Source organism: Carcharodon carcharias, assembly GCF_017639515.1.
Source record: "Carcharodon carcharias isolate sCarCar2 chromosome 35 unlocalized genomic scaffold, sCarCar2.pri SUPER_35_unloc_5, whole genome shotgun sequence".
Classification (NCBI taxonomy): Eukaryota; Metazoa; Chordata; class Chondrichthyes; order Lamniformes; family Lamnidae; genus Carcharodon; species Carcharodon carcharias.
In genome coordinates, this window is record NW_024470721.1 from 1,321,073 (window position 1) to 1,348,294 (window position 27,222).

Consider the following 27,222-nt stretch of genomic DNA (forward strand, 5'->3'; position numbering starts at 1 on the left):
CTCTGTGCCCCCACCCACTCTACAGCTCAAGGTGCAGAGCTACCCCAACACTGGCTCTCTCTGTGCCCTCACCCCCACCCCCTCTACAGCTCAATGTGCAGAGCTACCCCAACACTGGCTCTCTCTGTGTCCCACCCCCACCCCGTCTACAGCTCAATGTGCAAAACTACCCCAACACTGGCTCTCTCTGTACCCCCACCCCCTCTACAGCTCAAGGTGCAGTGCTACCCCAACACTTGCTCTCTCTGTGCCCCCACCCCCACCCCCTCTACAGCTCAATGTGCCGAGCTACCCCAACACTGGCTCTCTCTTTGTCCCAGCATCACACACTATTCAGCTCAATGTGCAGAGGTACCTCAACACTGGCTCTCTCTGTGTCCACCCACCCCCTCTACAGCTCAATGTGCAGAGCTACCCCAACACTGGCTCTCTCTGTGTCCCCACACACCCTCTACAGCTCAATTTGCAGAGCTACCCCAACACTGGCTCTCTCTTTGCCCCCACCCCCATCCCCTCTACAGCTCAATGTGCAGAGCTACCCCAACACTGGCTCTCTCTGTGTGCCCTCCCCCACCTTCTCTACAGCTCAATGTGCAGAGCTACCCCAACACTGGCTCTCTCTGTGTCCCACTTTCACCCCCTCTACAGCTCAATGTGCAGAACTACCCCAACACTGGCTCTCTCTGTGCCCCCACCCCCACCCTCACCCCCTCTAAAGCTCAAGGTGCAGAGCTACCCCAACACTGGCTCTCTCTCTGTCCCAGCCTCACACACTCTTCAGCTCAATGTGCAGAGGTATCCCAACACTGGCTCTCTCTGTGTCCACCCACTCCCTCTACAGCTCAATGTGCAGAGCTACCCCAACACTGGCTCTCTCTGTGTCCCCACACACCCTCTACAGCTCAATGTGCAGAGCTACCCCAACACAGGCTCTCTCTGTGCCCCCACCCCCACCCCCTCTACAGCTCAATTTGCAGAGCTACCCCAACACTGACTCTCTCTTTTTCCCACCCCCACCCCCTCTATAGCTCAATGTGCAGAGCTACCCCAACACTGGCTCTTTCTGTGGCCCCTCCCACCCCCTCTACAGCTCAAGGCGCAGAGCTACCCCAACACTGGCTCTCTCTGTGTCCCCTTCCACCCCCTCTACAGCTCAATGTGCAGAGCTAGACCCAACACTGGCTCTCTCTGTGTCCCAGCCCCACACCCTCTACAGCTCAATGTGCAGAGCTACCCCAACACAGGCTCTCTCTGTGTCCCAGCCCCACTCCCTCTACAGCTCAATGTGCAGAGCTACCCCAACACTGGCTTTCTCTGTGCCCCCACCCCCACCCACTCTACAGCTCAAGGTGCAGAGCTACCCCAACACTGGCTCTCTCTGTGTCCCACCCCCTCTACAGCTCACGGTGCAGAGCTACCCCAACACTGACTCTCTCTGTGCCCCACCCGCTCTACAGCTCAAGGTGCAGAGCTACCCCAACACTGGCTCTCTCTCTGCCCCCACCCCCACCACCTCTACAGCTGAAGGTGCAGAGCTACCCCAACACTGGCTCTCTCTGTGTCCCTTCCCACCCCCTCTACAGCTCAATTTACCGGGCTACCCCAACACTGGCTCTCTCTGTGCCTGCACCCCCACCCCCTCTGCAGCTCAATGTGCAGAGCTACCCCAACACTGGCTCTCTCTGTGTCCCCACCCCCACCCCCTCTACAGCAAAATGTGCAGAGCTACCCCTACACTGGCTCTCTCTGTGTCCCAGCCTCACACCCTCTTCAGCTCAATGTGCAGAGGTACCCCAACACTGGCTCTCTCTGTGTCCCCACACACCCTCTACAGCTCAATGTGCAGAGCTACCCCAACACTGGCTCTCTCTTTGCCCCCACCCCCACCCCCTCTACAGCTCAATGTGCAGAGCTACCCCAACACAGGCTCTCTCTGTGCCCCCACCCCCACCCCCTCTACAGCTCAATGTGCAGAGCTCCCCCAACACTGGCTCTCTCTGTGTCCCCTCCCCCACCTTCTCTACAGCTCAATGTGCAGAGCTACCCCAACACGGACTCTCTCTGTGCCCACACCCACTCTACAGCTCAAGTTGCAGAGCTACCCCAACACTGGCTCTCTCTGTGTCCCCACACACCCCCTCTACAGCTCAATGTGCAGAACTACCCCACCACGGGCTCTCTCTGTGTCCCCTCCCACCCAATCTACCGCTCAATGTGCAGATCTACCCCAACACTGGCTCTCTCTATGTCCCACCCCCACCCCCTCTATAGCTCAATGTGCAGAGCTACCCCAACACTGGCTCTCTCTGTGCCCCCACCCCCACACCCAGCACCTCTACAGCTCAAGGTGCAGAGCTACCCCAACACTGGCTCTCTCTATGTCCCACCCCCACCTCCTCTATAGCTCAATGTGCAGAGCTACCCCAACACCGGCTCTCTCTGTGTCCCCACCCCCACCCCCTCTACAGCTCAATGTGCAGAGCTACTCCAACACTGGCTCTCTCTGTGTCCCACCCCCACCCCCTCTACAGCTCAATGTGCAGAGGTACCCCAACACTGGCTCTCTCTGTGCCCCCACCCCCACCCCCACCACCTCTACAGCTCAAGGTGCAGAGCTACCCCAACACTGGCTCTCTCTGTGTCCACCCACCCCCACCCCCTCTACAGCTCAATGTGCAGAGCTACCCCAACACTGGCCCTCTCTGTGTCCACCCACTCCCTCTATAGCTCAATGTGCAGAGCTACCCCAACACTGGCTCTCTCTGTGTCCCACCCCCACTCCCTCTTCAGCTCAATGTGCAGAGCTACCCCAACACTGGCTCTTTCTGTGACCGCTCCCACCCCCTCTACTGCTCAATGTGCCGGGCTACCCCTACACTGGCTAGCTCTGTGTCCCCTCCCACCCCCTCTACAGCTCAATGCGCAGAGCTACCCCAACACTGGCTCTCTCTGTGTCCCCTCCCACCCCGTCTACAGCTCAATGTGCAGAGCTACCCCAACACTGGCTCTCTCTGTGTCCCAGCCCCACACCCTCTACAGCTCAATGTGCAGAGCTACCCCAACACTGGCTCTCTCTGTGCCCCCACCCCCACCCCCTCTACAGCTCAATGTGCAGAGCTACCCCAACACTGGCTCTCTCTGTGTCCCAACACACCCTCTACAGCTCAATGTGCAGAGCTACCCCAACACTGGCTCTCTCTGTGCCCCCACCCCCATCCCCTCTACATCTCAATGTGCAGAGGTACCCCAACACTGGATCTCTCTGTGTCCACCCACCCCCTCTACAGCTCAATGTGCAGAGCTACCCCAACACAGGCTCTCTCTGTGCCCCCACCCCCACCACCTCTACAGCTCAATGTGCAGAGCTACCCCAACACTGGCTCTCTCTGTGTCCCCTCCCCCACCTTCTCTACAGCTCAATGTACAGAGCTACCCCAACACTGACTCTCTCTGTGCCCCCACCCACTCTACAGCTCAAGGTGCAGAGCTACCCCAACACTTGCTCTCTCTGTGCCCCCACCCCCACCCCCTCTACGGCTCAATGTGCAGAGCTACCTCAACACTGGCTCTCTCTGTGTCCCACCCTCACACACTCATCAGCTCAATGTGCAGAGTTACCTCAACACTGGCTCTCTCTGTGTCCACCCACCCCCTCTACAGCTCAATGTGCAGAGCTACCCCAACACTGGCTCTCTCTGTGTCCCCACACACCCTCCACAGCTCAATTTGCCGAGCTACCCCAACACTGGCTCTCTCTTTGCCCCCACCCCCACCCCCTCTACTGCTCAATGTGCAGAGCTACCCCAACACTGGCTCTCGCTGTGTGCCCTCCCCCACCTTCTCGACAGCTCAATGTGCAGAGCTACCCCAACACTGGCTCTCTCTGTGTCCCACCCCCACCCCCTCTACAGCTCAATGTGCAGAACTACCCCAACACTGGCGCTCTCTGTGCCCCCACCCCCACCCCCACACCCTCTAAAGCTCAAGGTGCAGAGCTACCCCAACACTGGCTCTCTCTGTGTCCCAGCCTCAGACCCTCTTCAGCTCAATGTGCAGAGTTACCTCAACACTGGCTCTCTCTGTGTCCACCCACTCCCTCTACAGCTCAATTTGCAGAGCTACCCCAACACTGACTCTCTCTGTGTCCCACCCCCACACACCCTCTACAGCTCAATGTGCAGAGCTACCCCAACACAGGCTCTCTCTGTGCCCCCACCCCCACCCCCTCTACAGCTCAATGTGCAGAGCTACCCCAACACTGACTCTCTCTTTGTCCCACCCCCACCCCCTCTACAGCTCAATGTGCAGAGCTACCCCAACACTGGCTCTCTCTGTGTCCCACCCCCATTCCCTCTTCAGCTCAATGTGCAGAGCTACCCCAACACCGGCTCTCTCTGTGTCCCACCCCCACCCCCTCCCCCTCTGCAGCTCAATGTGCAGACCTACCCCAACACTGGCTCTTTCTGTGTCCCCTCCCACCCCCTCTACAGCTCAATGTGCCGGGCTACCCCAACACTGGCTCTCTCTGTGTCCCCTCCCACCCCCTCTACAGCTCAATGTGCAGAGCTACCCCAACACTGGCTCTCTCTGTGTCCCAGCCCCAGACCCTCTACAGCTCAATGTGCAGAGCTTCCCCAACACTGGCTCTCTCTGTGTCGCAGCCTCACACCCTCTTCAGCTCAATGTGCAGAGCTACCCCAACACTGGCTCTCTCTGTGTCCCCACACACCCTCTGCAGCTCAATTTGCAGAGCTACGCCAACACTGGCTCTCTCTTTGCCCCCACCCCCACCCCCTCTACAGCTCAATGTGCAGAGCTACCCCAACACTGGCTCTCTCTGTGTCCCCACACACCCCCTCTACAGCTCAATGTGCAGTGCTACCCCAACACTGGCTCTCTCTGTGTCCCCACACACCCCCTCTACAGCTCAATGTGCAGTGCTTCCCCAACACTGGCTCTCTCTGTGTCCCAGCCCCACCCCTTCTACATCTCATTGTGCAGAGCTACCCCAACACTGGCTCTCTCTGTGTCCCCTCCCACCCCCTCTACAGCTCAATGTGCAGAGCTACCCCAACACTGGCTCTCTCTGTGTCCACCCACCCCCTCTACAGCTCAATGTGCAGAGGGACCCCAACACTGGCTCTCTCTGTGTCCACCCACCCCCTGTACAGCTCAATGTTCAGAGCTACCCCAACACTGGCTCTCTCTGTGTCCCCACACACCCTCTACAGCTCACTGTGCAGAGCTACCCCAACACTGGCTCTCTCTGTGTCCCCACACACCCCCTCTACTGCTGAATGTGCAGAGCTACCCCAACACTGGCTCTCTCTGTGTCCCCTCCCCCACCTTCTCTACAGCTCAATGAGCAGAGCTACCCCAACACTGACTCTCTCTGTGCTCCCACCCGCTCTACAGCTCAAGGTGCAGAGCTACCCCAACACTGGCTCTCTCTGTGCCCCCACCCCCTCCCCCTCTACAGCTCAATGTGCAGAGCTACCCCAACACGGGCTCTCTCTGTGTCCCCTTCCACCCGCTCTACAGCTCAATGTGCAGAGCTACCCCAACCCTGGCTCTCTCTGTGTCCCCTTCCACCCGCTCTACAGCTCAATGTGCAGAGCTACCCCAACACTGGCTCTCTCTGTGTCCCCACCCCCACCCTCACCCCCTCTACAGCTCAAGGTGCAGATCTACCCCAACACTGGCTCTCTCTACGTCCCACCCGCACCCCCTCTATAGATCAATGTGCAGAGCTACCCCAACACTGGCTCTCTCTATGTCCCACCCCCACCTCCTCTACAGCTCAATGTGCAGAGCTACCCCAACACTGGCTCTCTCTGTGCCCCCACCCCCACCCCCTCTGCAGCTCAATGTGCAGTGCTACCCCAACACTGGCTCTCTCTGTGCCCCCACCCTCACCCCCTCTGCAGCTCAATGTGCAGACCTACCCCAACACCGGCTCTCTCTGTGTCCACCCACCCCCTCTTCATCTCAATGTGCAGCGCTACCCCAACACTGGCTCTCTCTGTGTCCCAGCCCCACACCCTCTACAGCTCAATGTGCAGAGCTACCCCAACACTGGCTCTCTCTGTGTCCCAGCCCCACCCCTTCTACATCTCATTGTGCAGACCTACCCCAACACTGGCTCTCTCTGTGTCCCCTCCCACCCCCTCTACAGCTCAATGTGCAGAGCTACCCCAACACTGGCTCTCTCTGTGTCCACCCACCCCCTCTACAGCTCAATGTGCAGAGGGACCCCAGCACTGGCTCTCTCTGTGTCCACCCAACCCCTGTACAGCTCAATGTTCAGAGCTATCCCAACACTGGCTCTCTCTGTGTCCCCACACACCCTCTACAGCTCACTGTGCAGAGCTACCCCAACACTGGCTCTCTCTGTGTCCCCACACACCCCTTCTACTGCTGAATGTGCAGAGCTACCCCAACACTGGCTCTCTCTGTGTCCCCTCCCCCACCTTCTCTACAGCTCAATGAGTAGAGCTACCCCAACACTGACTCTCTCTGTGTACCCACCCGCTCTACAGCTCAAGGTGCAGAGCTACCCCAACACTGGCTCTCTCTGTGCCCCCACCCCCTCCCCCTCTACAGCTCAATGTGCAGAGCTACCCCAACACGGGCTCTCTCTGTGTCCCCTTCCACCCGCTCTACAGCTCAATGTGCAGAGCTACCCCAACACTGGCTCTCTCTATCTCCCCACCCCCACCCTCACCCCCTCTACAGCTCAAGGTGCAGATCTACCCCAACACTGGCTCTCTCTACGTCCCACCCGCACCCCCTCTATAGCTCAATGTGCAGAGCTACCCCAACACTGGCTCTCTCTATGTCCCACCCCCACCTCCTCTACAGCTCAATGTGCAGACCTACCCCAACACTGGCTCTCTCTGTGCCACCACCCCCACCCCCTCTGCAGCTCAATGTGCAGACCTACCCCAACACCGGCTCTCTCTGTGTCCACCCACCCCCTCTTCATCTCAATGTGCAGCGCTACCCCAACACTGGCTCTCTCTGTGTCCCAGCCCCACACCCTCTACAGCTCAATGTGCAGAGCTACCCCAACACTGGCTCTCTCTGTGTCCACCCACCCCCTCTACAGCTCAATGTGCAGAGGGACCCCAACACTGGCTCTCTCTGTGTCCACCCACCCCCTGTACAGCTCAATGTTCAGAGCTACCCCAACACTGGCTCTCTCTGTGTCCCCACACACCCTCTACAGCTCAATGTGCAGAGCTACCCCAACACTGGCTCTCTCTGTGCCCCACCCCCACCCTCACCCCCTCTACAGCTCAAGGTGCAGATCTACCCCAACACTGGCTCTCTCTACGTCCCACCCGCACCCCCTCTATAGCTCAATGTGCAGAGCTACCCCAACACTGGCTCTCTCTATGTCCCACCCCCACCTCCTCTACAGCTCAATGTGCAGAGCTACCCCAACACTGGCTCTCTCTGTGCCCCCACCCCCACCCCCTCTGCAGCTCAATGTGCAGAGCTACCCCAACACTGGCTCTCTCTGTTTCCACCCACCCCCTCTACAGCTCAATGTGCAGAGGGACCCCAACACTGGCTCTCTCTGTGTCCACCCAACCCCTGTACAGCTCAATGTTCAGAGCTACCCCAACACTGGCTCTCTCTGTGTCCCCACGCACCCTCTACAGCTCACTGTGCAGAGCTACCCCAACACTGGCTCTCTCTGTGTCCCCACACACCCCTTCTACTGCTGAATGTGCAGAGCTACCCCAACACTGGCTCTCTCTGTGTCCCCTCCCCCACCTTCTCTACAGCTCAAGGTGCAGAGCTACCCCAACACTGGCTCTCTCTGTGCCCCCACCCCCTCCCCCTCTACAGCTCAATGTGCAGAGCTACCCCAACACTGGCTCTCTCTGTGTCCCCACCCCCACCCTCACCCCCTCTACAGCTCAAGGTGCAGATCTACCCCAACACTGGCTCTCTCTACGTCCCACCCGCACCCCCTCTATAGCTCAATGTGCAGAGCTACCCCAACACTGGCTCTCTCTATGTCCCAACCCCACCTCCTCTACAGCTCAATGTGCAGAGCTTCCCCAACACTGGCTCTCTCTGTGCCCACACCCCCACCCCCTCTGCAGCTCAATGTGCAGAGCTACCCCAACACTGGCTCTCTCTGTGCCCCCACCCCCACCCCCTCTGCAGCTCAATGTGCAGACCTACCCCAACACCGGCTCTCTCTGTGTCCACCCACCCCCTCTTCATCTCAATGTGCAGCGCTACCCCAACACTGGCTCTCTCTGTGTCCCAGCCCCACACCCTCTACAGCTCAATGTGCAGAGCTACCCCAACACTGGCTCTCTCTGTGTCCACCCACCCCCTCTACAGCTCAATGTGCAGAGGGACCCCAACACTGGCTCTCTCTGTGTCCACCCACCCCCTGTACAGCTCAATGTTCAGAGCTACCCCAACACTGGCTCTCTCTGTGTCCCCACACACCCTCTACAGCTCAATGTGCAGAGCTACCCCAACACTGGCTCTCTCTGTGTCCCCACACACCCCCTCTACTGCTGAATGTGCAGAGCTACCCCTACACTGGCTCTCTCTGTGTCACCTCCCCCACCTTCTCTACAGCTCAATGAGCAGAGCTACCCCAAACTGACTCTCTCTGTGCCCCCACCCGCTCTACAGCTCGAGGTGCAGAGCTACCCCAACACTGGCTCTCTCTGTGCCCCCACCCCCTCCCCCTCTACAGCTCAATGTGCAGAGCTACCCCAACACGGGCTCTCTCTGTGTCCCCTTCCACCCGCTCTACAGCTCAATGTGCAGAGCTACCCCAACACTGGCTCTCTCTGTGTCCCCTTCCACCCGCTCTACAGCTCAATGTGCAGAGCTACCCCAACACTGGCTCTCTCTGTGTCCCCACCCCCACCCTCACCCCCTCTACAGCTCAAGGTGCAGATCTACCCCAACACTGGCTCTCTCTACGTCCCACCCGCACCCCCTCTATAGCTCAATGTGCAGAGCTACCCCAACACTGGCTCTCTCTGTGCCCCCACCCCCACCCCCTCTGCAGCTCAATGTGCAGAGCTACCCCAACACTGGCTCTCTCTGTGCCCCCACCCTCACCCCCTCTGCAGCTCAATGTGCAGACCTACCCCAACACCGGCTCTCTCTGTGTCCACCCACCCCCTCTTCATCTCAATGTGCAGCGCTACCCCAACACTGGCTCTCTCTGTGTCCCAGCCCCACACCCTCTACAGCTCAATGTGCAGAGCTACCCCAACACTGGCTCTCTCTGTGTCCCAGCCCCACCCCTTCTACATCTCATTGTGCAGACCTACCCAACACTGGCTCTCTCTGTGTCCCCTCCCACCCCCTCTACAGCTCAATGTGCAGAGCTACCCCAACACTGGCTCTCTCTGTGTCCACCCACCCCCTCAACAGCTCAATGTGCAGAGGGACCCCAACACTGGCTCTCTCTGTGTCCACCCAACCCCTGTACAGCTCAATGTTCAGAGCTACCCCAACACTGGCTCTCTCTGTGTCCCCACGCACCCTCTACAGCTCACTGTGCAGAGCTACCCCAACACTGGCTCTCTCTGTGTCCCCACACACCCCTTCTACTGCTGAATGTGCAGAGCTACCCCAACACTGGCTCTCTCTGTGTCCCCTCCCCCACCTTCTCTACAGCTCAATGAGCAGAGCTACCCCAACACTGACTCTCTCTGTGCCCCCACCCGCTCTACAGCTCAAGGTGCAGAGCTACCCCAACACTGGCTCTCTCTGTGCCCCCACCCCCACCCTCACCCCCTCTACAGCTCAAGGTGCAGATCTACCCCAACACTGGCTCTCTCTACGTCCCACCCGCACCCCCTCTATAGCTCAATGTGCAGAGCTACCCCAACACTGGCTCTCTCTATGTCCCAACCCCACCTCCTCTACAGCTCAATGTGCAGAGCTTCCCCAACACTGGCTCTCTCTGTGCCCACACCCCCACCCCCTCTGCAGCTCAATGTGCAGAGCTACCCCAACACTGGCTCTCTCTGTGCCCCCACCCCCACCCCCTCTGCAGCTCAATGTGCAGACCTACCCCAACACCGGCTCTCTCTGTGTCCACCCACCCCCTCTTCATCTCAATGTGCAGCGCTACCCCAACACTGGCTCTCTCTGTGTCCCAGCCCCACACCCTCTACAGCTCAATGTGCAGAGCTACCCCAACACTGGCTCTCTCTGTGTCCACCCACCCCCTGTACAGCTCAATGTGCCGAGCTACCCCAACACTGGCTCTCTCTGTGTCCCCACACACCCTCTACAGCTCAATGTGCAGAGCTACCCCAACACTGGCTCTCTCTGTGTCCACCCACCCCCTCTACAGCACAATGTGCAGGGCTACCCCAACACTGGCTCTCTCTGTGTCCCACCCCCACCCCCTCTATAGCTCAATGTGCAGAGCTACCCCAACACTGGCTCTCTCTGTGCCCCCACCCTCACCCCCTCTGCAGCTCAATGTGCAGACCTACCCCAACACCGGCTCTCTCTGTGTCCGCCCACCCCCTCTTCATCTCAATGTGCAGCGCTACCCCCACACTGGCTCTCTCTGTGTCCCAGCCCCACACCCTCTACAGCTCACTGTGCAGAGCTACCCCAACACTGGCTCTCTCTGTGTCCCAGCCCCACCCCTTCTACATCTCATTGTGCAGACCTACCCAACACTGGCTCTCTCTGTGTCCCCTCCCACCCCCTCTACAGCTCAATGTGCAGAGCTACCCCAACACTGGCTCTCTCTGTGTCCACCCACCCCCTCTACAGCTCAATGTGCAGAGGGACCCCAACACTGGCTCTCTCTGTGTCCACCCAACCCCTGTACAGCTCAATGTTCAGAGCTACCCCAACACTGGCTCTCTCTGAGTCCCCACGCACCCTCTACAGCTCACTGTGCAGAGCTACCCCAACACTGGCTCTCTCTGTGTCCCCACACACCCCTTCTACTGCTGAATGTGCAGAGCTACCCCAACACTGGCTCTCTCTGTGTCCCCTCCCCCACCTTCTCTACAGCTCAATGAGCAGAGCTACCCCAACACTGACTCTCTCTGTGCCCCCACCCGCTCTACAGCTCAAGGTGCAGAGCTACCCCAACACTGGCTCTCTCTGTGCCCCCACCCCCTCCCCCTCTACAGCTCAATGTGCAGAGCTACCCGAACACTGGCTCTCTCTGTGTCCCCACCCCCACCCTCACCCCCTCTACAGCTCAAGGTGCAGATCTACCCCAACACTGGCTCTCTCTACGTCCCACCCGCACCCCCTCTATAGCTCAATGTGCAGAGCTACCCCAACACTGGCTCTCTCTATGTCCCACCCCCACCTCCTCTACAGCTCAATGTGCAGAGCTTCCCCAACACTGGCTCTCTCTGTGCCCACACCCCCACCCCCTCTGCAGCTCAATGTGCAGAGCTACCCCAACACTGGCTCTCTCTGTGCCCCCACCCCCACCCCCTCTGCAGCTCAATGTGCAGACCTACCCCAACACCGGCTCTCTCTGTGTCCACCCACCCCCTCTTCATCTCAATGTGCAGCGCTACCCCAACACTGGCTCTCTCTGTGTCCCAGCCCCACACCCTCTACAGCTCAATGTGCAGAGCTACCCCAACACTGGCTCTCTCTGTGTCCACCCACCCCCTGTACAGCTCAATGTGCCGAGCTACCCCAACACTGGCTCTCTCTGTGTCCCACCCCCACCCCCTCTATAGCTCAATGTGCAGAGCTACCCCAACACTGGCTCTCTCTGTGTCCCCACACACCCTCTACAGCTCAATGTGCAGAGCTACCCCAACACCGGCTCTCTCTGTGTCCACCCCCACCCCCACCCCCTCTACAGCTCAATGTGCAGAGCTACCCCTACACTGACTCTCTCTGTGTCCCCACCCCCACCCCCTCTACAGCTCAATGTGCAGAGCTACCCCTACACTGACTCCCTCTGTGCCCCCACCCAATCTACAGCTCAAGGTGCAGAGCTACCCCAACACTGGCTCTCTCTATGTCCCACCCGCACCCCCTCTATAGCTCAATGTGCAGAGCTACCCCAACACTGGCTCTCTCTGTGTCCCACCCCCACCCCCTCTACAGCTCAATGTGCAGAGCTACCCCAACACTGGCTCTCTCTGTGCCCCCACCCCCACCCCCTTCGCAGCTCAATGTGCAGAGCTACCCCAACACTGGCTCTCTCTGTGTCCACCCGCCCCCTCTACATCTCAATGTGCAGCGCTACCCCAACACTGGCTCTCTCTGTGTCCCAGCCCCACACCCTCTACAGCTCAATGTGCAGAGCTACCCCAACACTGGCTCTCTCTGTGTCCCAGCCCCACCCCTTCTACATCTCATTGTGCAGACCTACCCCAACACTGGCTCTCTCTGTGTCCCCTCCCACCCCCTCTACAGCTCAATGTGCAGAGCTACCCCAACACTGGCTCTCTCTGTGTCCACCCACCCCCTCTACAGCTCAATGTGCAGAGGGACCCCAACACTGGCTCTCTCTGTGTCCACCCAACCCCTGTACAGCTCAATGTTCAGAGCTACCCCAACACTGGCTCTCTCTGTATCCCCACACACCCTCTACAGCTCACTGTGCAGAGCTACCCCAACACTGGCTCTCTCTGTGTCCCCACACACCCCTTCTACTGCTGAATGTGCAGAGCTACCCCAACACTGGCTCTCTCTGTGTCCCCTCCCCCACCTTCTCTACAGCTCAATGAGCAGAGCTACCCCAACACTGACTCTCTCTGTGTCCCCACCCGCTCTACAGCTCAAGGTGCAGAGCTACCCCAACACTGGCTCTCTCTGTGCCCCCACCCCCTCCCCCTCTACAGCTCAATGTGCAGAGCTACCCCAACACGGGCTCTCTCTGTGTCCCCTTCCACCCGCTCTACAGCTCAATGTGCAGAGCTACCCCAACACTGGCTCTCTCTGTCTCCCCACCCCCACCCTCACCCCCTCTACAGCTCAAGGTGCAGATCTACCCCAACACTGGCTCTCTCTACGTCCCACCCGCACCCCCTCTATAGCTCAATGTGCAGAGCTACCCCAACACTGGCTCTCTCTATGTCCCACCCCCACCTCCTCTACAGCTCAATGTGCAGAGCTTCCCCAACACTGGCTCTCTCTGTGCCCACACCCCCACCCCCTCTGCAGCTCAATGTGCAGAGCTACCCCAACACTGGCTCTCTCTGTGCCCCCACCCCCACCCCCTCTGCAGCTCAATGTGCAGAGCTACCCCAACACTGGCTCTCTCTGTGCCCCCACCCCCACCCCCTCTGCAGCTCAATGTGCAGACCTACCCCAACACCGGCTCTCTCTGTGTCCACCCACCCCCTCTTCATCTCAATGTGCAGCGCTACCCCAACACTGGCTCTCTCTGTGTCCCAGCCCCACCCCCTCTACAGCTCAATGTGCAGAGCTACCCCAACACTGGCTCTCTCTGTGTCCACCCACCCCCTCTACAGCTCAATGTGCAGAGGGACCCCAACACTGGCTCTCTCTGTGTCCACCCACCCCCTGTACAGCTCAATGTTCAGAGCTACCCCAACACTGGCTCTCTCTGTGTCCCCACACACCCTCTACAGCTCACTGTGCAGAGCTACCCCAACACTGGCTTTCTCTGTGTCCCCACACACCCCCTCTACTGCTGAATGTGCAGAGCTACCCCTACACTGGCTCTCTCTGTGTCCCCTCCCCCACCTTCTCTACAGCTCAAGGTGCAGAGCTACCCCAACACTGGCTCTCTCTGTGCCCCCACCCCCTCCCCCTCTACAGCTCAATGTGCAGAGCTACCCCAACACGGGCTCTCTCTGTGTCCCCTTCCACCCGCTCTACAGCTCAATGTGCAGAGCTACCCCAACACTGGCTCTCTCTGTGTCCCCTTCCACCCGCTCTACAGCTCAATGTGCAGAGCTACCCCAACACTGGCTCTCTCTGTGTCCCCACCCCCACCCTCACCCCCTCTACAGCTCAAGGTGCAGATCTACCCCAACACTGGCTCTCTCTACGTCCCACCCGCACCCCCTCTATAGCTCAATGTGCAGAGCTACCCCAACACTGGCTCTCTCTATGTCCCACCCCCACCTCCTCTACAGCTCAATGTGCAGAGCTACCCCAACACTGGCTCTCTCTGTGCCCCCACCCCCACCCCCTCTGCAGCTCAATGTGCAGAGCTACCCCAACACTGGCTCTCTCTGTGCCCCCACCCTCACCCCCTCTGCAGCTCAATGTGCAGACCTACCCCAACACCGGCTCTCTCTGTGTCCACCCACCCCCTCTTCATCTCAATGTGCAGCGCTACCCCAACACTGGCTCTCTCTGTGTCCCAGCCCCACACCCTCTACAGCTCAATGTGCAGAGCTACCCCAACACTGGCTCTCTCTGTGTCCCAGCCCCACCCCTTCTACATCTCATTGTGCAGACCTACCCCAACACTGGCTCTCTCTGTGTCCCCTCCCACCCCCTCTACAGCTCAATGTGCAGAGCTACCCCAACACTGGCTCTCTCTGTGTCCACCCACCCCCTCTACAGCTCAATGTGCAGAGGGACCCCAACACTGGCTCTCTCTGTGTCCACCCAACCCCTGTACAGCTCAATGTTCAGAGCTACCCCAACACTGGCTCTCTCTGTGTCCCCACGCACCCTCTACAGCTCACTGTGCAGAGCTACCCCAACACTGGCTCTCTCTGTGTCCCCACACACCCCTTCTACTGCTGAATGTGCAGAGCTACCCCAACACTGGCTCTCTCTGTGTCCCCTCCCCCACCTTCTCTACAGCTCAATGAGCAGAGCTACCCCAACACTGACTCTCTCTGTGCCCCCACCCGCTCTACAGCTCAAGGTGCAGAGCTACCCCAACACTGGCTCTCTCTGTGCCCCCACCCCCTCCCCCTCTACAGCTCAATGTGCAGAGCTACCCCAACACTGGCTCTCTCTGTGTCCCCACCCCCACCCTCACCCCCTCTACAGCTCAAGGTGCAGATCTACCCCAACACTGGCTCTCTCTACGTCCCACCCGCACCCCCTCTATAGCTCAATGTGCAGAGCTACCCCAACACTGGCTCTCTCTATGTCCCACCCCCACCTCCTCTACAGCTCAATGTGCAGAGCTTCCCCAACACTGGCTCTCTCTGTGCCCACACCCCCACCCCCTCTGCAGCTCAATGTGCAGAGCTACCCCAACACTGGCTCTCTCTGTGCCCCCACCCCCACCCCCTCTGCAGCTCAATGTGCAGACCTACCCCAACACCGGCTCTCTCTGTGTCCACCCACCCCCTCTTCATCTCAATGTGCAGCGCTACCCCAACACTGGCTCTCTCTGTGTCCCAGCCCCACACCCTCTACAGCTCAATGTGCAGAGCTACCCCAACACTGGCTCTCTCTGTGTCCACCCACCCCCTGTACAGCTCAATGTGCCGAGCTACCCCAACACTGGCTCTCTCTGTGTCCCCACACACCCTCTACAGCTCAATGTGCAGAGCTACCCCAACAATGGCTCTCTCTGTGTCCACCCACCCCCTCTACAGCACAATGTGCAGGGCTACCCCAACACTGGCTCTCTCTGTGTCCCACCCCCACCCCCTCTATAGCTCAATGTGCAGAGCTACCCCAACACTGGCTCTCTCTGTGTCCACCCCCACCCCCACCCCCTCTACAGCTCAATGTGCAGAGCTACCCCTACACTGACTCTCTCTGTGTCCCCACCCCCACCCCCTCTACAGCTCAATGTGCAGAGCTACCCCTACACTGACTCTCTCTGTGCCCCCACCCACTCTACAGCTCAAGGTGCAGAGCTACCCCAACACTGGCTCTCTCTATGTCCCACCCGCACCCCCTCTATAGCTCAATGTGCAGAGCTACCCCAACACTGGCTCTCTCTGTGTCCCACCCCCACCCCCTCTACAGCTCAATGTGCAGAGCTACCCCAACACTGGCTCTCTCTGTGCCCCCACCCCCACCCCCTCTGCAGCTCAATGTGCAGACCTACCCCAACACTGGCTCTCTCTGTGTCCACCCGCCCCCTCTACATCTCAATGTGCAGGGCTACCCCAACACTGGCTCTCTCTGTGCCCCCACCCCCATCCCCTCTACATCTCAATGTGCAGAGGTACCCCAACACTGGATCTCTCTGTGTCCACCCACCCCCTCTACAGCTCAATGTGCAGAGCTACTCCAACACAGGCTCTCTGTGTGTCCCCACACACCCTCTACAGCTCAATGTGCAGAGCTACCCCAACACTGGCTCTCTCTGTGCCCCCACCCCCACCCACTCTACAGCTCAATGTGCAGAGCTAACCTAACACTGGCTCTCTCTGTGTCCCCACACACCCCCTCTACAGCTCAATGTGCAGATCTACCCCACACTGGCTCTCTCTGTGTCCCCACACACCCCCTCTACAGCTGAAATTGCGGAGCTTCTCCAACACTGGCTCTCTCTGTGCCCCCACACACCCCCTCTACAGCTCAATGTGCAGAGCTACCCCAACACTGGCTCCCTCTGTGCCCCCACACCCCCCCTCTACAGCTCAATGTGCAGATCTACCCCAACACAGGCTCTCTCTGTGCCCCCACCCCCACCCCCTGTACAGCTCAAGGTGCAGAGCCCCCCCCCCCGCCGTGGTTCCTGCTCAGTGTATTAGGGAACCGGACCATCCAGCATAGCTGCTCCCTGATCATTCTGCACTCTGTCAACTACACCTGAAAGGTTTTGTGCCAGCCCAGGGTTAGGTGGTTTGGGTACAGGGTGGAGGTGGGGAATGGTGGGGCTGCGCAGTGTGGGTTCAGATCGTCTTCGAAGTGATTTCCCCCTGTTTTCCTCACATGCTGTAGGACCAAGGAAGACGTCGAGGCTGTTTTAGAGGACAGGAGATACTTCCTGAACACTAGCGGGACACTGAGAATTGAAGATGCCCTGAAGACAGACGGAGGCATATTTACCTGTAATGCCTCAAACAGGATTGGCACAGACAGTATAAGAGCCACCCTGATCATTAAAAGTAAGGACTAATGCTCAGCGATTGAGGTGTATTAATCCGAGCACCAAGAATTTTCTATTCTTTCATTGACTATGGCCGATTTGCCCTCTGGTAAGGAACAGGGAGCCAGGCAGCCCTTACACAAAGGCTGTATAATTCCCTCATACACACGTATCCCTGTACAGTGTCCTCAAACTGACACCTGTCCAGGTGGGTGTGTATCTCTCAGACTGGTACCTGTACAGGTGGGTGTGTATCACTCTCAGACTGGTACCTGTACAGGTGGGTGTGTATCTCTCAGACTGGTACCTGTACAGGTGGGTGTGTATCACTCTCAGACTGGTACCTGTACAGGTGGGTGTGTATCTCTCAGACTGGTACCTGTACAGGTGGGAGTGTATCTGTCTCAGACTGGTACCTGTACAGGTGTGTGTGTATCTCCCAGACGGGTACCTGTACAGGTGGGTGTGTATCTCTCAGACTGGTACCTGTACAGGTGGGTATGTGTATCTCTCAGACTGGTACCTGTACAGGTGGGTCTGTATATCTCTCAGACTGGTATCTGTACAGGTGGGTGTGTATCTCTCAGACTGGTACCTGTACAGGTGGGTGTGTATCTCTCTCAGACTGGTACCTGTACAGGTGGGTGTGTATCTCTCTCAGACTGGTACCTGTACAGGTGGGTGTGTGTATCTCTCAGACTGGTACCTGTACAGGTGGGTGTGTGTATCTCTCAGACTGGTACCTGTGCAGGTGGGTGTGTATCTCTCCCAGACTGGTACCTGTGTAGGTGGGTGTGTATCTCTCCCAGACTGGTACCTGTACAGCTGGGTGTGTGTGTATCTCTCAGACTGGTACCTGTACAGGTGGGTGTGTGTATCTCTCCCAGACTGGTACCTGTACAGGTGGATGTGTGTATCTCCCCCAGACTGGTACCTGTACAGGTGGGTGTGTATCTCTCTCAGACTGGTACCTGTACAGGTGGGTGTGTATCTCTCTCAGACTGGTACCTGTACAGGTGGATGTGTGTATCTCTCAGACTGGTACCTCTAGAGGTGGGTGTGTATCTCTCTCAGACTGGTACCTGTACAGGTGGGTGTGTATCTCTCCCAGACTGGTATCTGTACAGGTGGATGTGTGTATCTCTCTCAGACTGGTACCTGTACAGGTGGGAGTGTGTATCTCCCAGACTGGTACCTGTACAGGTGGGTGTGTGTCTCTCCCAGACTGGTATCTGTACAGGTGGGTGTGTATCTCTCCCAGACTGGTACCTGTACAGGTGGGTGTGTGTATCTCTCTCAGACTGGTACCTGTACAGGTGGGTGTGTATCTCTCCCAGACTGGTATCTGTACAGGTGGGTGTGTATCTCTCCCAGACTGGTACCTGTACAGGTGGGTGTGTATCTCTCTCAGACTGGTACCTGTACAGGTGTGTGTGTATCTCTCTCAGACTGGTACCTGTACAGGTGGGTGTGTATCTCTCCCAGACTGGTACCTGTACAGCTGGGTGTGTGTATCTCTCTCAGACTGGTACCTGTACAGGTGGGTGTGTATCTCTCCCAGACTGGTATCTGTACAGGTGGGTGTGTATCTCTCCCAGACTGGTACCTGTACCGGTGGGTGTGTATCTCTCTCAGACTGGTACCTGTACAGGTGTGTGTGTATCTCTCTCAGACTGGTACCTGTACAGCTGGGTGTGTGTATCTCTCTCAGACTGGTACCTGTACAGGTGGGTGTGTATCTCTCCCAGACTGGTATCTGTACAGGTGGGTGTGTATCTCTCTCAGACTTGTACCTGTACAGGTGGGTGTGTATCTCTCTCAGACTGGTATCTGTACAGGTGGGTGTGTATTTCTCTCAGACTTGTACCTGTACAGGTGGGTGTGTATCTCTCTCAGACTGGTACCTGTACAGGTGGGAGTGTGTATCTCCCAGACTGGTACCTGTACAGGTGTGTGTGTATCTCTCTCAGACTGGTACCTGTACAGGTGGGTGTGTATCTCTCTCAGACTGGTACCTGTACAGGTGGGTGTGTGTATCTCCCAGACTGCTACCTGTACAGGTGGGTGTGTGTATCTCTCTCAGACTGGTACCTGTACAGGTGGGTGTGTATCTCTCTCAGACTGGTACCTGTACAGGTGGGTGTGTGTATCTCCCAGACTGCTACCTGTACAGGTGGGTGTGTATCTCTCCCAGACTGCTACCTGTACAGGTGGGTGTGTATCTCTCCCAGACTGGTACCTGTACAGGTGGGTGTGTATCTCCCAGACTGGTACCTGTACAGGTGGGTGTGTGTATCTCTCCCGGACTGGTATCTGTACAGGTGGGTGTGTGTGTATCTCTCAGACTGGTACCTGTACAGGTGGGTGTGTTTCTCTCTCAGACTGGTACCTGTATAGGTGGGTGTGTGTGTATCTCTCCCAGACTGGTACCTGTACAGGTGGGTGTGTGTGTATCTCTCAGACTGGTACCTGTACAGGTGGGTGTGTTTCTCTCTCAGACTGGTACCTGTATAGGTGGGTGTGTGTGTATCTCTCCCAGACTGGTACCTGTACAGGTGGGTGTGTGTATCTCCCAGACTGCTACCTGTACAGGTGGGTGTGTGTCTCTCTCCCAGACTGGTACCTGTACAGGTGGGTGTGTGTCTCTCTCCCAGACTGGTACCTGTACAGGTGGATGTGTGTATCTCTTCCATACTGGTACCTGTACAGGTGGGTGTGTGTATCTCTCCCAGACTGGTACCTGTATAGGTGGGTGTGTGTATCTCTCAGACTGGTACCTGTACAGGTGGGTGTGTGTGTGTATCTCTCAGACTGGTACCTTTACAGGTGGGTGTGTATCTCTCTCAGACTGGTACCTGTACAGGTGGGTGTGTGTATCTCTCAGACTGGTACCTGTACAGGTGGGTGTGTGTATCTCTCCCAGACTGGTACCTGTACAGGTGGGTGTTTGTATCTCTCAGACTGGTATCTGTACAGGTGGGTGTGTATCTCTCCCAGACTGGTACCTGTACAGGTGGGTGTGTATCTCTCTCAGACTGGTACCTGTACAGGTGGGTGTGTGTGTATCTCTCTCAGACTGGTACCTGTACAGGTGGGTGTGTATCTCTCTCAGACTGGTACCTGTATAGGTGGGTGTGTGTATCTCTCAGACTGGTACCTGTACAGGTGGGTGTGTATGTCTCTCTCAGATTCCCAGCATCTGCAGCATTTTGTTCTGTGGACAGAGAATGAGGGCCAGCCCAGCATTTGTTGCCCGTCCCTAACTGCCCTCGAACTCTGCGTGTGGCACGGGCCACTTCAAGGGGGCAGTTAACAGTCGGACCCCCCATTTCTGTGGGGTCTGGAGTCACGTGTAGGCCAGACCGGGGTAAGGGGGGCAGATTTCCCTCCCTGAAGGAGCATTAGTGACCCAGGCGGGGTTTTTAACCACGATCGAGGGTCGTTTCACGGTCACCGTCACCGAGACTGGATCTCAATTCCGGGTTTATTCACTGGATTTAAATTCCACCAGCGGCCGGGGTGGGGTTTGAACCTGTGTCCACCCCCCACCACCCCCCACCCGCCCCCCCGCCCAGATCATCAGCCTGGGCCCCTGGGTCACTAACCCAGTGACATTCCCGCTGCACCACCGGCTCCTCCGGTCTCAGTTTTCATTCCCGTAGAAAAGACCAGGTGAGCCCCAGCCGGAGGACTGTGTACACTTCTGGGCCGTTACACTTTGGGAAGGGCGTTGAGGGACTCGGAGAGGGTGCGGACTGAGGGAGATTTACCAGGACCGGTTCCCGGGGATGAGGGGGTGGTCAGTTCATGTGGAGAGACTGGGAGGAGCCGGGATTGTTCTCCTTAGAGCGGAGAGAAGGTTAAGGGGGAGATTGAATCGAGGCGTTCAGAATCACGAGGGGGTTTGGATCGCGTCAATAAGGAGAAAGTGTTTCCAGTGGGGGGAGGGTGGGTAACCAGAGTGGGGCGGTGGGGGGCGACACAGATTGAAGAGAATCGGTAAAAGATCCAGAGGCAACATGAAGATAAACTATTTTACACAACAAGAGGTTCAGACACAGGATGTGCTGCCTGGTTGGATACTATCCTATCCCAGCCAGGGCTGTCCTGTCCCTCCCACCTGCTGGGATATCACCGGCCCACTGCGCTGAGTGGGGATTTCAGTGTCTCACCGCATCTGCCTGGGGGAGACACACCGCAGCGGGACTGTACAATCCTGGCCATAGTGTCGTATACGCCGTCCCGCGTGCAGAGAGTCCCGCGTGCAGAGAGTCCCGCGTGCGGAGAGTCCCGCGTGCAGAGAGTTCCGCGTGCGGGGTGTCCTGCGTGCGGGGAGTCCCGCGTGCGGGGAGTCCCGCGTGCGAGGAGTCCGGCGTGCGAGGAGTCCCGCGTGCGCGCAGCCCTGTGTGCGCGGTGCCCAGTGTGCGCGCAGCCCCGTATATAGAGTACAGTGCGCTATGATTCCTCAGTAATTTCCAAAAGGGAACTGATGAACCCCGGACGGGTAACGGTTTGAGGCAGAAAGAGTGAGACTAACTGGGTTGCTTTTTCAAAGAGCCAGTATCCACTTGATGGGCTGAATGGCCCCCTCCTGAGCGTTACTGTCCCCCCGATTCCACGATAGCGGCCCGTTAGCTAGCATCATCGCAATGAAGCTCTACACAGGCAGGTCCATGTACAGAGAGCCAGACATTAACCAGACGAACGGTGTATTGCCAGATGCCAGCCGGATTATTGAGGCTCCGAGGGACCAGCGCGTCGAGAGGCAGCACCCGGTAACGTTCCACTGTGTGGTGGAGGTCGACCTCTCTCTGCAGCAGTCCGCCGATGTCCACTGGAAGAAGGATGGGGAGCCCATCGATGAGGCAGACGACGACGACAGCAAGTAAGGCAGGAGGCGGGGAGATGTGGGGACAGAGGGGATGGGGTCGGACAGTGATTTCCACCCTCCCCCCCCCACAACCCCAACACCGGGGTTTACACTGTGTGGTGGGGTGGGGGCGGTGGTGGGTGGGGGGTGCGGCGGTGGGAGGTGGGATCATTCACCTGTCTGCTTTCCCTGTCTAATCGCCCCGACCTCTGAACAGGTATCACATCGCGGACACAGAGCTGAAAATCCAAAGTGTCGGCTACGAAGACGAGGGGATGTACATGTGCGTGGCGGAGACGGAGCTGGACACGGTGATGGGCAGCGCACAGCTCACCGTGCTGGGTAAGTAGCTCCCAGAGACCCCGAATGGGTGTCCCCGCTCCCCCCCCAACCCCCCACGCCTTCAGCCACCTCGAACTTCAGGCCAGCCCTGACTCACAGGCAGCTCTGAAGAAGAGGCAGTTGGGACTGGTAACCCTGGCTATTCCACTCTCTCCACACCGGCTGCCAGACCTGCTGAGTTCTTCCAGCACCTTCTGCAATTCGTTCCCCCGTCTTCGGCTTTTATAAAAGACCGAGAGGCGACCCGATAGAGGTCGATCAGCAGGGGGCCACACCGTGTGTCCGAGACTGTCCTCGAAAACGGTCGGACTGATGAGCGAGGAGCACGGGATGTGAGGTTCAACCACCCCGGGGGAGGAATGGACTTCAGGGCGGCCTCATCCCCCGACGTCGGTCACCATCTGGAATACGTCACTGGCTGGTGTGATGGGTGTGGAGTGACTGCAGGAGGTGACAGAGATAGGGAGGGGTGTAGGGGCTGGAGGAGGTTACAGAGATAGGGAGGGGTGTAGGGGCTGGAGGAGGTTACAGAGATAGGGAGGGGTGTAGGGGCTGGAGGAGGTTACAGAGAAAGGGAGGGGTGTAGGGGCTGGAGGAGGTTACAGAGATAGGGAGGGGTGTAGGGGCTGGAGGAGGTGACAGAGATAGGGAGGGTTGTAGGGAGTTTAGGAGGTTACAGAGATAGGGAGGGGTGTGGGGGCTGGAGGACTTTACAGAGATAGGGAGCGTTGTAGGGGCTGGAGAATGTTACAGAGATAGCGAGGGGTGTAGGGGCTGGAGGAGGTTACAGAGATAGGGTGGGGTGTAGGGTCTGGAGGAGGTGACAGAGATAGGGAGGGTTGTAGGGGCTGGAGGAGGATACAGAGACAGGGAGGGTTGTCGGGGCCGGAGGAGGTTACAGAGACAGGGTGGGTTGTAGGGGCTGGAGGAGCTTACAGAGATAGGGAAGGTTGTAGAGATTGCAAGAGGTTACAGAGATGGGGAAGGTTGTAGGGGCTGGAGGAGGTAACAGAGATGGGGAGGGGTGTAGGGGCTGGAGGACGTTACAGAGGTAGGGAGGGGTGTAGAGACTGGAGGAGGTTACAGAGATAGGGAGGGTTGTAGGGGCTGCAAGAGGTTACAGAGATGGGGAGGGTTGTAGGGGCTGGAGGAGGATACAGAGATAGGGAGGGGTGTAGACGCTGGAGGAGGTTACAGAGATAGGGAGGGGTGTAGGGGCTGGAGGAGGTTACAGAGATAGGGAGGGGTGTAGACGCTGGAGGAGGTTACAGAGATAGGGAGGGGTGTTGGGGCTGGAGGAGGTTACAGAGATAGGGAGGGTTAAAGGAGCTGGAGGAGGTTACAAAGATAGGGAGGGTTGAAGGGGCTGGAGGAGGTTACAGAGATAGGGATGGTTGTAGGGGCTGGAGGAGGTTACAGAGATAGGGAGGGTTGTAGGAGCTGGAGGAGGTTACAGAGATAGGGAGGGTTGTAGGGGCTGGAGGAGGTTACAGAGATAGGGAGGGCTGTAGGGGCTGGAGGAGGTTACAGAGATAGGGAGGGTTGTACCGGCTGGAGGAGTTTACAGAGATAGGGAGGGTTGTTGGGAGTTTTGGAGGTTACAGAGATAGGGAGGGGTGTGGGGGCTGGAGGAGGTTACAGAGATAGGGACGGTTGTAGGGGCTGGAGGAGGATACAGAGACAGGGAGGGTTGTCGGGGCTGGAGGAGGTTACAGAGACAGGGTGGGTTGTAGGGGCTGGAGGAGCTTACAGAGATAGGGAAGGTTGTAGGGGCTGGAGGAGGTAACAGAGATGGGGAGGGGTGTAGAGGCTGGAGGACGTTACAGAGATAGGGAGGGGTGTAGGGGCTGGTGGAGGTTACAGAGATAGGGAGGGGTGTAGGGGCTGGAGGAGGTTACAGAGATAGGGAGGGCTGTAGGGGCTGGAGGTGGTTACAGAGATAGGGAGGGTTGTAGGGGCTGCAAGAGGTTACAGAGATGGGGAGGGTTGTAGGGGCTGGAGGAGGTTACAGAGATAGGGAGGGGTGTAGGGGCTGGAGGAGGATACAGAGATGGGGAGGGGTGTAGGGGCTGGAGGAGGTTACAGAGATAGGGAGGGGTGTAGACGCTGGAGGAGGTTACAGAGATAGGGAGGGGTGTTGGGGCTGGAGGAGGTTACAGAGATAGGGAGGGTTAAAGGAGCTGGAGGAGGTTACAAAGATAGGGAGGGTTGAAGGGGCTGGAGGAGGTTACAGAGATAGGGATGGTTGCAGGGGCTGGAGGAGGTTACAGAGATAGGGAGGGTTCTAGGGGCTGGAGGAGGTTACAGAGATAGGGAGGGTTGTAGGGGCTGGAGCAGGTTACAGAGATAGGGAGGGTTCTAGGAGCTGGAGGAGGTTACAGAGATAGGGAGGGTTGTAGGGGCTGGAGGAGGTTACAGAGATAGGGAGGGCTGTAGGGGCTGGAGGAGGTTACAGAGATAGGGAGGGTTGTACCGGCTGGAGGAGTTTACAGAGATAGGGAGGGTTGTTGGGGCTGGAGAATGTTACAAAGATAGCGAGGGGTGTAGGGGCTGCAGGAGGTTACAGAGATAGGGTGGGGTGTAGGGTCTGGAGCAGGTTACAGAGATAGGGAGGGGTGTAGGGGCTGGAGGAGGTTACAGAGTTAGGGAGCGTTGTAGGGGCTGGAGGAGGTTCCAGAGATAGGGAGGGGTGTAGAGGCTGGAGGAGGTTACAGAGATAGGGAAGGGTGTGGGGGCTGGAGGAGGTTACAGAGATAGGGAGGGGTGTAGGGGCTGGAGGAGGTTACGGAGATGGGGAGTGGTGTAGGGGCTGGAGCAGTTTACCCTGATAGGCAGGGGTGTAGGGGCTGGAGGAGGTTACAGAGGTAGGGAGATTTGTAGGGGCTGGAGGAGGTTACAGAGATAGGGAGGGTTGTAAGGGCTGGAGGTGGTTAAATACATAGGGTGGGGTGTAGGGGGTTGAGGAGGATACAGAGATAGTGACGCTTGTAGGGGCTGGAGGAGGTTACAGAGATAGGGAGGGTTGTAGGGGCTGGAGGAGGTTACAGAGATAGGGAGGGTTGTGGGTTTTGGAGGAGGTTACAGTGATAGGGAGGGTTGTAGGGGCTGGAGGAGGTTACAGAGATAGGGAGGGTTGTAGGTGCTGGAGGAGGTTACAGAGATAGGGAGGGTTGTAGGGGCTGGAGGAGGGTACAGAGATAGGGAGGGTTGTAGGGGCTGGAGGAGTTTACGGTGATAGGGAGGGGTGTAGGGGCTGGAGGAGGTTACGGAGATAGGGAGTGGTGTAGGGGCTGGAGGAGGTTACAGAGATAGGGAGCGGTGTAGGGGCTGGAGGAGGTTACAGAGACAGGGAGGGGTGTAGGTGCTGGAGCAGGTTACAGGGATAGGGAGGGGTGTAGGGGCTGGAGGAGGTTGCAGTGTTAGGGAGGGGAGTATGGGCTGGAGGAGGTTACAGAGATAGGGTGGGTTGTACGGGCTGGAGGAGGTTACAGAGATAGGGAGGGATGTAGGTGCTGGAGGAGGTTCCAGAGATAGGGAGGGTTGTAGGGCTTGGAGATGTTACAGAGATAGGGAGGGTTGTAGGGGATGGAGGAGGTTACAGAGATAGGGAGGGCTGTAGGGGGTGGAGGAGGTTACAGAGATAGTGAGGGGTGTAGGGGCTGCAGTAGTTTGCATAGATAAGGAGGGATGTAGGGGGTGGAGGAGGTTACAGAGATAGGGAGGTTTGTAGGGGCTGGAGGAGGTTACAGAGATAGGGAGGGGTGTAAGGGCTGGAGGTGGTTACAAAGATAGGGAGGGGTGTAGGGGGTTGAGGAGGATATAGAGATAGTGACGCATGTACGGGCTGGAGGACGTTACAGAGATAGGGAGGGTTGTAGGGGCTGGAGGAGGTTACAGTGATAGGGAGGGTTGTAGGGGCTGCAGTAGTTTGCATAGATAAGGAGGGATGTAGGGGGTGGAGGAGGTTACAGAGATAGGGAGGTTTGTAGGGGCTGGAGGAGGTTACAGAGATAGGGAGGGGTGTAAGGGCTGGAGGTGGTTACAAAGATAGGGAGGGGTGTAGGGGGTTGAGGAGGATATAGAGATAGTGACGCATGTACGGGCTGGAGGACGTTACAGAGATAGGGAGGGTTGTAGGGGCTGGAGGAGGTTACAGTGATAGGGAGGGTTGTAGGGGCTGGAGGAGGTTACAGTGATAGGGAGGGTTGTAGGGGCTGGAGGTGGTTACAGATTTAGGGAGAGGTGTAGGCGCTGGAGGGGGTGACAGAGATAGAGAGGGGTGTAGGAGCTGGAGGAGTTTACAGAGATAGGGAGGGTTGTAGGGGCTGGAGGAGGTTACAGAGATAGGGAAGGTTGTAGGGGCTGGAGGAGATTACAGAGACAAGGATCGGTGTAGGGGCTGGAGGAGTTACAGAGATAAGGAGGGTTGTAGGGGCTGCAGGAGGTTACGGAGATAGGGAGGGGTGTAGGGGCTGGAGTAGTTTAGAGAGATAGGGAGGGTTGTTGGGACTGGAGGAGTTTACAGAGATAGGGAGGGTTGTAGGGATTGGACAAGGTTACAGGGTTGGGAGGCGTGTAGGGTCTGGAGAAGGTGACAGAGATACGGAGGGTTGTAGGGGCTGGAGGAGGTAACAGAGATGGTGAGGGGTGTAGAGGCTGGAGGAGGTTACAGAGATAAGGAGGGGTGTAGAGACTGGTGGAGGTTTCAGTGATAGGGAGGGCTGTAGGGGCTGGAGGAGGTTACAGAGATGGGGAGCGGTGTAGGGGCTGGAGGTGGTTACAGAGATAGGGAGGGGTGTAGACGCTGGAAGAGGTTACAGAGATAGGGAGGGGTGTGTTTGGGCTGGAGGAGGTTACAGAGATAGGGACGGTTGTAGGAGCTGGAGGAGGTTACAGAGATTGGGAGCGTTGTAGGGGCTGGAGAATGTTACAGAGATAGCGAGGGGTGTAGGGGCTGGAGGAGGTTACGGAGATAGGGTGGGATGTAGGGTCTGGAGGAGGTTACAGAGATAGGGAGGGGTGT

At 57.8% G+C, this 27,222-nt stretch overlaps 1 protein-coding gene across 2 annotated transcripts in view; it reads left to right on the top strand.

The window, feature by feature from the left end:
• LOC121274257 (neural cell adhesion molecule L1-like) overlaps positions 1-27,222 on the top strand; it is a 479,567-nt gene that overhangs the window by 267,972 nt on the left and 184,373 nt on the right. For both annotated transcript variants that reach the window (XM_041181466.1, XM_041181467.1), the window contains exons 11-13: positions 16,840-17,006; positions 21,707-21,872; positions 22,075-22,199. In XM_041181466.1, coding sequence (XP_041037400.1) covers positions 16,840-17,006; positions 21,707-21,872; positions 22,075-22,199 — 458 coding nt within the window. The remainder of the gene's footprint in view (positions 1-16,839; positions 17,007-21,706; positions 21,873-22,074; positions 22,200-27,222) is intronic.